Source organism: Lepidothrix coronata, unplaced genomic scaffold (assembly GCF_001604755.1).
Source record: "Lepidothrix coronata isolate B3197 unplaced genomic scaffold, Lepidothrix_coronata-1.0 Scaffold178, whole genome shotgun sequence".
Taxonomy (NCBI): Eukaryota; Metazoa; Chordata; class Aves; order Passeriformes; family Pipridae; genus Lepidothrix; species Lepidothrix coronata.
The window spans coordinates 1786752-1798182 of record NW_016690358.1 but is presented as its reverse complement, the minus strand read 5'-3'; the positions used below and the strand labels follow the sequence as shown (position 1 = coordinate 1798182).

The 11431-nt window shown below is 54.0% G+C and overlaps 2 protein-coding genes across 3 annotated transcripts in view; both read right to left on the bottom strand.

The window, feature by feature from the left end:
• LOC108504885 overlaps positions 1-7282 on the bottom strand; it is a 17395-nt gene extending 10113 nt beyond the window's left edge. For both annotated transcript variants that reach the window (XR_001877283.1, XM_017830398.1), the window contains exons 1-3: positions 6079-7282; positions 5702-5905; positions 1931-2038 (exon numbers count right to left, since the gene is read on the bottom strand). Coding sequence is in view for 1 of the 2 variants with exons in the window: in XM_017830398.1 (XP_017685887.1) it covers positions 1931-2038; positions 5702-5905; positions 6079-6228 (462 nt within the window). In the remaining variant the exon portion in view is untranslated. The remainder of the gene's footprint in view (positions 1-1930; positions 2039-5701; positions 5906-6078) is intronic.
• A 183-nt stretch (positions 7283-7465) lies between these two features.
• On the bottom strand, positions 7466-10828 carry LOC108504875 (histone deacetylase 3-like; the record flags this gene model as incomplete). Its single annotated transcript, XM_017830380.1, has 5 exons — positions 7466-8619; positions 9287-9444; positions 9794-9873; positions 10505-10563; positions 10668-10828. Coding segments are annotated over 5 exons (528 nt in total), but the record flags the coding sequence as incomplete, so codon positions are not given.
• Between the last annotated feature and the right edge of the window lie 603 nt (positions 10829-11431).

The window sequence follows — 11431 nt, the reverse complement described above, 5'->3', positions numbered from 1 at the left end:
TAAATACTGTGGGCACAGCCCCCTGCATGGCAGGGGACAAGTGAGGGTGGCACTGGGACAGCAGGAGCTTGGCAGGGCAGGGGCACCTGAGGAGGGGGTATTTTTGCAGTGTTGCTGCATAAAAAGGGGCATCAAAAGCTGAGGTGCCAGGACACCTCATCCCGTGAGCAATGGGGACTGAAAAGCTTGCAAAACATGGCTCTGGGGCTCCGGAACCCGGGGGTATTCCCAGCACTCCCTGAGTGACTCAGCATGGCAGTGCTGGGAAAGCACAGTGACACAGCAGGGTGGACCCAGCCTGGGCAGGAGCAACGGGATCTGTGGGAGCCCGGGATCGGGGTACACCAACACTGCTGGGGCTGCAATTCCAGCAGGGAAGGAGGTCTGGGGGGGACAGGAGCAGGGGAGCACTGCACCAGCCCCAGGAAGGGGCTGAGAGCACCGGGCAGAGCGGGGGGCACTGGAGAGATGCACTGGGAGCCCCCCAACAGAGAGAGGGGCTTGCACAATGTTTCATTTAATCCCTGTTTCATTTAATAGCACAAAACACTGCTAATCCCTGTTCCTGCTCTCAAAATGCCCGATAACTAAGCACCCAAAAGCCTGGTGAAGCCAGCTGAGGGGGGCAAGTCCTGCCTTTGTGTGCCAGGACAGGGGATTTCTCCCTGGGCCCCCCCTTTTCCCCCCAGCAGCAGATGGAGACCCACTCCCAATTATGTTCTTGTCACAGGCAGAATAAAGAAAGACAAATGTCCCAAAGAAAGCTGTTTGGGAGGACAAAGGCTCCTTGAAATAGAAGCTGAGCTGTTTTTTCCAGGTTCAGAGCAGGGGATGGAGGGAGGGGGGGCTGGATGGGCAGGATGCGTGCGCAGCCGGCACTTCCCGTCTTTGTCTTGGAAAAGGAGGTCGCGGGGAGGGGGGATGTGAGGGGGGCCGGGGGATGCGGAGGAGGATGCGGAGCCGCGTCAGCAGCGCGTCAGGAGAGCAGCTGATCCCGGCTCCCAATCCCGATGCTCTGAGCTCATCCCTGGGAACGGAGCCAGCGCGGCTCAACTGCGCACACCTGGCGCATGGAATCGGTACTGCGGGGACCTGGGGACACCCGCACACGGAGAGGGGGGCACCGGGGAAAACCCCCCGGTTCCACCGCCAAAATTCCCCCGACACCCACATAAAGTGAAAAAACTCCTTAGGGAACCCCTTGACCTAACTTGGGGCGCAAGCAGGGGCTTCTCAAAGCTCACAGTGCAAATAAAAACCCGTCCCCAGCGCTGGTGCCCCCTGTGAATGTGATGGGGGAGTGTGGTGGGCACTGCCCGGCTCCCAGTGCCTCCCAGTAACACCACACACCGGCGGGCAGCCCACCAATGACAGCCCAAGTGCTCCTCGCAGTGGCAGCATCCTGGGACGGGCAGGAGCTGCACCCCAGAGCTGGGGGCACGTGTCACCTGCAGCTCCCCCAAAAGCGAGGGGTGGCAGGTGACTGTCACCAGGTGATGCCACCATGGTGCCAGTAGTGATGGGGACAGCAGCAGCTCCTCACTCCCAAAGATCCAGCCCTGGGACACAGCCTGACCTCGCTCCCACTGACTTCTGCACATGGCCTCTCTTAAAATTGCCACTTCCACCCAGGAAAACACCCGGACCAGGGTGGCTGCTGCTGCTGGACCAGGCCAGGTGCCCCAGGGGTGGCACTGAAATGGCAGGAAAAGTGCTGCTTGCCCTAAAATGTCAGGGAAGGTCAGTCCAAAACACACAGGCAACACCATCACCTGTTGTGAGGTGAAAACAGCTGCTAAAACCCACGGCTGGGCTACAGAGAGTTTATGAGGGGGGAGGTTCTTCTCTCCAGGCTCTGATCCACAGGTGGGAATAAAAGGGGGAGTGGACAAACACCTCCCAGACCAGCCAGCACTCTACCTGTACTTACAGACTGCACAGGTGAGGTGAGGAGTGACTCCAGTTTCCAGGAACTCCAGGGAACAGGCTCAAAACCCTCTCCCAGGGCATGACACAGGGGGTGGGTACCCCACATGTCCTGCAGAGATGAAACACAAGATCTAGGGAGAAAGTTCTCCAAACAGGCCTCCAAACAAGGGAATATTCATTCTCTCACCAGCACCCCTCCCAGAGCCCTGTCAAAGCCCTCTGATGCTGTTAGTGTGTGTTCAACACCACTCCAGGAGAAATGAGGAAGCAAGAGCAGGGAGAAGGTGAAGGGATAACAGCCACCAGCTCCAACCAGGGGAATCCTGACTTACTTAAGGAGAATATTTCACCAGGGTGGTTAAACACCAGAGAAGGGACCACAGTTACATGGAGAGGGCTGGGGAAATTCCTGTCATTGAAAATCCTCCAAAATGCCCTGAGCAATCCCTAACTTTTGGATTAGCCTTACTTGGAGCAGGAGGATGAACCCGAGACCTCCAAAGGAGCCTTGAATGTGAACTGTCCTGGAAGGACCCTGGTGAGCTCCCCTTATTCCTTCTCTTCAGCAAAACCTTTTTGATTTACCAGCTCCCTGGTTTGTGGGCAGATTTCTGCATTTTGTCCCAGGATATTCCTGAGCAACAGAGGAAGAGAGAAGTTTCTGTCCCTGTTTGCTGCTGCTTCTCAGCCCATGTTGGCACAACAGGAAGAGAGGAGCTACAGCCTCAGAATTCCAAAGGCCTCTGCCTCACCAGAGAGAGGTGAGAGAGCTGGAGGCACTGGGATGGACATGGAAAAGGGAAGGAGGTATTGGCTAGAGGAGACACTTGTGCCAGCAATCCCTGCAGAAAGACATCCGTGAGCAAGAGAACGCCACAGCACCCTGGGAATCTGAGGGCATGCAAAGAGCACATAGGGAATGTTGTAAATGCATCTGTGAGCACCTGGAGGGGGCAGAGAACCAGGAATAGGAATTTTGTGACTGTTCTGCAGCACTGTCAGGAAACCCCAAAGTTTCAGTCTCAAGAGAAGCTTTGATTTGGGTCCACACAAGGTGCCCAGGGCCCTGACCCCCAGCTGGGTGAATGAAGTCCCACTGTCTGTTAATTGTGTCTCCAGATCCATGTGCCAGGAGCTAAATACCCTCTGGATCTGGCCTTGTGGAGCTCTGGAATCACTGTCTTGTGTAGCTGATCTCACTAAATGGGTAAGGAATTGGCTGGATGGTGCATTTAGGGAGTTACAGGCAGTGGCTCAAGGTTCAAACAGAAACCAGTAACATGTGGGTGCCTCAGGGGTCCACACTGGGACCTTCCCTGTTTTATGTCATCACCAGTGACCTCAGATGGTGGGACTGTGCCTGGTCACATCCAGAGGGACCTGCAGGGCTGGAGGAGAGGGCCCTGCAAACCTCCTGAAAGTCAACAAGGGCAGGGTCCTGCTCCAGATTTGGCACCATCCCCAGTGTAAGCACAGGCTGGGGATGGATGGACGGATGGATGGATGGATGGACGGATGGATGGATGAAGAGAAGCCCTGCACAGCACTGGGGGATGCTGGTGGGTGACAAAAGGGACATGATCAGTCCCTGTGTGCTGGTAGCATGGAATGCTGAGTGCCTCCTGGGCTCATACCCAGCTCTGGGCAGCAGGGTGGGAGAGGGGATTCTCCCTCTCTGCTCTGACCCCTCCTGGAGTGCCACATCCAGATCTGGGATCCCTGGCACAAGGCAGACATGGACCTGTTGGAGCAGGTCCAGAGGAGGCCACAGGAGTTCTCCAAGGGCTGGGACAGCTCTGCTGTGGAGACAGGCTGGGAGAGCTGGGGGTGTTCAGCCTGGAGAAGAGAAGGCTCCAAGGAGACCTCGCTGCAGCCTTTCCATACATAAAGGGGTTTATAAAAGAGGGGGAGAGAGACTTTTTACCAGGGTCTGTTGTGAGAGGAGAAGGGATGAGTGTTTTAAACTGGAAGAGGGTCAGTTTTAGAATGGACATAAGAAATGTTGTATGAGGAGGGTGGTGGGGCTAATGCTGAGCTCAGTTAATTAAGGCTGTGATTGTAAATGAAGGGAGGTTTTAACAGGCAGAGGCAGCAACAGGAGATAATGGTGGGTGTTAAGGCAGGGGCTTGTAGGGAAGGTGGAGAGATGCCTTGTGCCAGGGTCTGTCCTGGCCGGACAAGGGGCCAGGGAAGGGCTTCCCACTTCCATAAGGGAGGGTTAGATGGATATTGGGATGAAATTCCTCCCTGTGAGGGTGGTGAGGCCCTGACACAAGTTGCCCAGAGAAGCTGTGGCTGCCCCATCCCTGGAAGTGTCCAAGGCCAGGTTGGACGGGGCTTGGAGCAACCTGGGCTAGTGGGAGGTGTCCCTGCCCATGGCAGGGGGTTGTGTAGATGATTTTGAAGATCCCTCTAACCACAACCATTCCTGGTCACTCAGTACCTCCACCTCCTGCCTCTCTAGATTACACCCACCAGAAAATAAAAGAAATAAATACAGACAGAACTTTTCCACAGCCTGTTCCACATGGAGACAATGCTGTGGGGCTCCTGAGGGAGGTGTTTGCAGCAGCCACCTGAGGCTGAGGCTCCTGAGCTGCCCTGTGGGACCAACACAACCAGGGCAGGCCCTGCCCCAGGGCACAGCTCAGCTCTGCCGTGTGCAGCATGGACAGAGCCAAATAAAACAGGAATAAAAATGTGTTTTATGTGATTCTTTACGAGCAATGAAGACAGAAACTTCCTTGCTCCCCAGGAGGGAATACCCTGGGTGTGAGGGCTGCTCTGCCATGGGAGGGAGTGTGGAGAAAGGGCAGTGCCAGCCTGGCCATGCTCCTGGTGCCAAGGGCTTTGCTGGGCCAGTGCAGAAGCTCACACAGGGGAGCCACAGATGTGCAGCAGGAGCAAACTCTGCCCCTCTGCAGCTGGTGACAGTCAGGCCACAAACCTACCTCTGAGGGGCTCTGCAGAGGCTGGAGGCACCCCAGCACCCCCAGAGCTTTCTGAGAGCACAGCCAGGACCCTGAGCCCCCAAAAAACCCACTCCCTGGAGTGCAGTTGGCCCTGCCAGGCTCTGCAGCAGGACTGCACACAGGGACTGCAGCAAGGAATGGAGCCTCCACTGGATCCCAGAGATCCAGATGCCACCTGGTGTCCAAACACAGCTCTGCACCAGGACTCCCAGTGCCCAGAAACAGGGAATTTGGCCTGTTTGAAATGGAAATAACATCCCCATGAGGGACTTCCAGGCATGGGGCAGCCACAGCTTCTCGCAAAACCTGTGCCAGGGCCTCACCACCCTCACAGGGAGGAATTTCTTCAGTGTATCCAACCTAAACCTCCCCTCTGTCAGTGTGAAGCCATTCCCACTTGTCTGTCACTGCAGCTCCTGCTGCAGAGTCCCTCTTCAGCTCTCCTGTGGGCCCCTTCAGATATTGGAACTTTCTCTTCTCTGGGCTGAACAGCCCCAGCTTTCTCAGCCTGAAGGACCTTCCAGCCCACAGAGCCTTCAGAGGTGGCAGAGGAAGGCAGGTGCCAGGCCTGCCCACGGATTCTGGAGAACTGCAGGTCCCTCAGTGCTCTGTCCTGTCCTCTCTGCTCGCTGAGGCAAAGAGGGAATCACCCACTTCTACCCACCTTGTCTTTTCTGTAGAGTACAGAAAGCAGGGCCTTGACAGCCCTCAGCCAGGGGGATGTGAGGGGAGACACGAGGATGAGCTTTGCTGGGCTGACAGATCAAGGTGTGAGGTGGCCCTTAAAAGGTAGGTCCTACCTTAGTCCCGTGTGTTGTACAGCTGGCTGAGAACTTTCTTTGGAGACAATCCCCGTGGAAGCAGTCGAGGTGCACAGGCTCCCTCTGATCCGAAGCCGAGGGCAGGAGAACATTCCTCATTCCAGAACAACCAAGGAGTGGAGAAGGTGGTGGGAAGGAGTTGCTGCTGGTGGCTGGACATTCACTGAAGTGCTTGGAGTGAGGCTGCAGGCAGGGAACGGGAGCATGAAGCCTTTTCTCTCAGTGCCTTCAAGGTCTCCTTTCAGCCTCTCCCCTGAAGCATTAACTGCAGTCTTTGCCAGCCCACCCCGTGTTTTAGGGGGCAGCCTAAAGCAGTTTGGTGCCAGTGATGTGGAGTTTCAGGTGTGCCACCTTACCTGGGGTATCAAGGAGTGTGAGGGTGTCAGGTTCACCCTGCTCTCACCCTGGAGCCCATGACAGGGTGATGTCAGGGATAAATGTGGCTCCAGCAGCCCTGAAACACCGGAGAGCAAGATCTCTGCAGACCAAACTTCTGTCCCAGCCATTTCCAAAAGCAGGGAAAACAAATCCACCTTTAAAAACCCGGGTGAGATGATGCTCCAGACCCCAGCCCTGTTTCAAAACACAGGAGACAGTGGAACTCTGAAAAGACAAAGCCTGGGCAGTGCTGGGGGAAGAGGTGGCTAGGGGGTCTGCAAGGTGAAGTCGTGTCCATCTTCATGGCTAAGAGAATTACAGGGGGAAATTCCCTTTTTATTCCAGACACAAGGTGGGAGCCTGGATTCCTGCTGTGAATCAGTTTTGCCATAAGGGTGGTGACAGCAGCAGAGGGAACACACCAGCTCTGTGACACCAGGGGAGATGGCAAGCTAGGAAGAAACCAATTTATATTCCATTGTTTTCTGTTATTCCCCGAGTCTGGCCAGTGAGTGGAGCAGCATTTTGTGTCTCCTGAGCTGCCAAGAACATTTTCTCAGGTGCAGAACACTAGGAACAAATACAGCTGATCAAACAGGGGTCAGAGTAAGGTCTGTGTAGCCCAGTGGCCAAATAAACGCAGGAATGGCACAAGCCCAGGGTCAGCACACAGCAAGGCTTCTCCAGAGTACTCACCCACAGTCAGTGCCCAGAAGTGTCTTTATATTTACAGCCTCGAGTCTTCTTTCCCCTGAGACCCTTTTTGGAACCAAATCCCCAGTACCCGGTGGCAAAACCTCACGTGGCTCAATTTGGTGTGTGCAAAACCACTTCTGATCTGGCCCTTGGTAGTTAAATCACAGGGAATCATGGAATCACAGAATGGTTTGGGCTGGACAGGAACTTAAGGATCACCTCATTCCAACCCCCTGCCATGGGCAGGGACACCTGCCACTATCTCAGGTTGTAGTTACATGAACCACAAACCAGCCACCACCAAGGGATTTGGGATAGTGAGAGTGCAAAAAGAGCAGGCTGTTATGGGCACTGCAACACAAAGAAAGCATGATATATAAAATAACAGCAGGAAAGATTTCCTGCATCAGCTCTGCAGCTTCCTGCAAAGCTTTTACTGGATTCAGAGGCATAACCAGGAGTGTCCACTACACTTGGCCTCTTGTAAGGGAGTTCAGGGTGCTCTCCTCATGTGCAGTGAAGCTGAAAACTCACCAGCATTTACTCTGAGGAGAATTCCCTCCATTCATTCAGACAGTGGATGACACTACCCTGCCAGGGATGTGCTTGATCCTTGGGAAAATAGGAGCCAGAAAGAAAGGTGTGAGGATTAAACAGACAAACAACAGGTCAGGTAAGAAAAATACTGCCTCTTATTTAATGTTTAAAGACATCAGTAAACAAACAGAACCGTACAGACAGAGGCTAAACCCTCCCAGCTCCCCAAACAGCACTTCCAAACCACCACAGGTACCAGGTGACAGCTCGGGAGAGGGAGCAGCAAAGTCTGGGATTTGAGGGATGGCTGAGACAAATCTCTGCTGTGTGAGGGCAAAAAGACACAGGACTTGGAGGAAGCAGCTTCCCTCACCCATGTCTGCTGGGTGCAGTCAAGAGGGAATGGTTTCCCCTCGGAGCAAGCAGCCCAAATCTCTTGCTAACACACAGAAGGGCCATGTGTGAACGTGGAAAAGACAGCAGGGAGCTGTGTTAGAGGTGTAAGACACACCATGTACTGACCTTGTTCCACAGGGATTTTAGCCTCTTGGAGAACAAACACACCAGGGAAGTTGGGTCTCCCAACTCAGCAGAGTGTTGCAGAACTCGTTTGTGAATGCAAATCTGGGTGTGGGGGGAAGGAACAAGCCTAGGCTCTGCAAACATCCTTCCATCCCTTGCTCCCTGCTCCAGGGACACTCCCCACCCTGACCCCACAACTGGCCTGGTCTCCAATAGTTTTCCTCGAGCTGTGGAGCATCAAAGGGTTGGAAGGGCCATCAGGAAGCAACTCAGTGCAGGCTGCAGAGCACAGTCGAGTGGTACCTGAGTGGAGGGCTGGGGAGAGCAGGATGCATCCGGTGGTGCCGGAACAGAGGCAGAGATGGCAGGCACAGCTGCTCCAGCTCCTGGCTGGCAGGAGCCTGCAGGGGAGTCACAGAGCACAGGTAAGCCTCTGAAGGCAGTGCCAAGGCTGCCAGCCAGCACACAGCATGGATCCCTTTTCCCAGAGCAGTGACAGCTGGAACCGTGACACGTGGTGGAAACTCAGGAACACGTTTCACTGTTCTCCGCCTCTCCGGGTGGCAGAATCCTGCAGTGGTGCTGTTCCTGCTGCCACCATGTGCAGTCTAAGATGAAGGGAGGGCTCCTACACAGCCCAGTTAAGTGCTCCAAGCATCCCTGTCCAACGTGGGATGCCCAGCAGTCCAGAGCCTCAGATCTCCACGTCGCTCTCTTTGTCGTTGTCGTGGTCACCGTCGTAAAACTCGTTGGCAGCCTCGGGCCTGGGCAAAGAGAAACCCCTGTCAGGGAGGAGAGGGAGCCCTGGCACACCTGGGGCCTAAGGTCAGGGGATGCCCTGCACCCAATCACCCTGTGGAATGTCATATAAGAACACCACATGTTCCTAGAGAAGCTCTCTACGTGAAACTTGAGACCTAGAGGTGTCTGCCGAACTATTTGCACATGACAGATTTCTAGACACTTTTTGCTGCTAGTTTTGTGTAATATTTATTGAACATTTTCGACAAATAATTTATTGTTGTAAGCCTAAAAGTGCTTCTTTGGAAGTGTAAAGGAACTTGACCAAAAGACAGTACAAACCCACTGGCACTCGAATGTTGAATGTCACCGTGTGAAATTATATTTTCTGGGGTACTGAGAGCTTTTAATGTTTAAGTCATATTAAAGCCTTCAGTCAAACTAAGCAGACCTGGCATTGGCAGTATAGCCATAACTTTGTGATAGGAAAACAAAAGTTGGCAACTTAAAATTAAACATGCCAAGGTTTTGATACACTTAAGATGATCTCTAAGGTCCCTTCCAAACCAAACCGTTCTCAGATTCTATGACTTGTTAGCTGTTCTAGGAAACACAGTCTCCAGTCTATCACCCACCCATCCCAGCAGGGACAGAAAGGGAAGCCCATTTCTCCAGAACAAGCTCTGGTACCTGCTGTAGTTTTCCTCAGAGCCTCTCTCCTCAGGATCGGGCTCATCCGTGCGATCGTAGCTGAGCAGGTCCGAGGGCACGTCGTGGATCTGCACACTGGGAGCGTGGTTCAGCATCTTCAGGTTCTCAAATATGGTCTGCCTGATCTGATCCAAATACTGCATGGAAAAAACAGACAGGGATCACCAGTGGGGCCGTCAGTCAGCACTGTTACCTGCCTGCACCACCTAAGGGGAGAAAAATGTGTGCGAAAAGCCATTTATCAGAGCAGAGGAGGTGGGAGAGTTACTTCAATCATTGATGCTCAAGCACACAGGAAACAGTGAGACAACCCAGCAAGGGTCTCAAATGGTTTGGGATTTCCTGACATCCCAGAAAGGGATGGTTCTTGGGTTTTGTCCGTTTTCTGCCCTTACCTGGGCTCTACCTGGTTTCACAGGACAGAGCATCAACCCCAGGGTCCTGGAAGTTCATAGCTGAGATTACAACACAATTGTAAGCACTCACCTGCCTGGAGTTCTGGTTTTCAATCCTTGTGCTGACATCAGGGTGGAGGGTGAAGTCTGGAGCGAAGTATTCAAAGTACTCTGTGGTGGGAGGAGGCAGAGTTAGAGCCCAGAGGGACAGGAGCTCTGCAGAGAGCACAGCTCAGCCTCACCCTGCCCACCAGAGACAGGGCCTGAACAGCACAGAGAGGTACAGCCCTGACTGCAAGAGACTGCACAGCAAAACAGAGCAAACAACAGCAACACTGGGCTCACTGAGTAGGAAATGATCCAAGTTAAATGACCCAGGATGTGTCTGCCCAGCAAAGTCTACAGTGGGTAGTAGGAGATTCCAGAATGGTTTGGGTGGGAAGGGGCCTTAAAGCTCATCTCATTCCACCCCCCTGCCATGGACAGGGACACTTTCCACTAGCCCAGGTTGCTCCAAGCCCCTTCCAGCCTGGCCTTGGACACTTCCAGGAATCCAGGGGCAGCCACAGCTTCTCTGGGCAACCTGTGCCAGGGTCTCCCCATCCTCACAGGGAAGGATTTCTTCCCAAAACCCCATCTAACCCTGCCCTCTGTTAGTGGGAAGCCATTCCAAGCTTCCAGGGATCACTAAGGCCATCTCCACGATCAGAAGGTGCTGTCACTTTGGCTCTGGTCAATGCAGAATAGAATAGAACAAATTCTTTAGCTCAGCTAACGAGGTAAAAAGGGAACTCCAACTTACCACTGTATGGCAGCTCTTCACTAATCGCTTCATCTACGAGCAACGACGTTTCATAAGTCCTGAAAACGTGGAAAAAGGTGATCTTAGTCCAGAGAAAGGGACATGGTAAATGCAGGGACACATGCCACAGCAGCTGCTCTCCCAGTGCAGAGAAGAGACTCACCAGCACCGTGCCACGTTCCGGACTGTGTAACCACCTCCTCCCAGGACCAGCAGGGGGATGTTGAAGCTCTTCACGTACTCCACACACTCCCTACAACCCCCAAAAACCAGAATGTCAGAGCTGTGAACTGCAGCACAGATTGCTGTGGCAGAAATGCCCCCGTGCAATCAAACACCACCACGGCTGGTGAGACCCACCCAGAGCTCAGGGCTTCACCCAGGGGGCCTGAACCACAGAATCATCATCACAATGCTTTGGGTGGGAAGGGACCTTAAAGCCCATCTCGTTCCACCCCCTGCCATGGGCAGGGACACCTTCCACTAGCCCAGGCTGCTCCAAGTATCAGCCAATCTGGCCTTGGACACTTCCAGGGATCCAGGGGCAGCCACAGCTTCTCTGGGCAACCTGTGCCAGGGTCTCCCCATCCTCACAGGGAAGAATTTCTTCCCAATATCCCATCTAACCCTGCCCTCTGGCAGTGGGAAGCCATTGCCCCTTGTCCTGTCCCTCCATGTCACTCTCCATCTCTCCTGGAGCCCCTTTAGGCCCTGGAAGGGGCTCTCAGCTCTCCCTGGAGCCTTCTCTTCTCCAGGGGAACCCCCCCAGCTCTCCCAGCCTGGCTCCAGAGCAGAGGGGCTCCAACCCTTGGAGGACCTCCATGTGCTGCCCTGAACCATTTGTACAAAGTCTCACTCTCAGACCTACTCCTGTCACACAAACATTAAACCCTCCCAAAAAAACTGCTGGAAGGCCAAAGCCAAAGC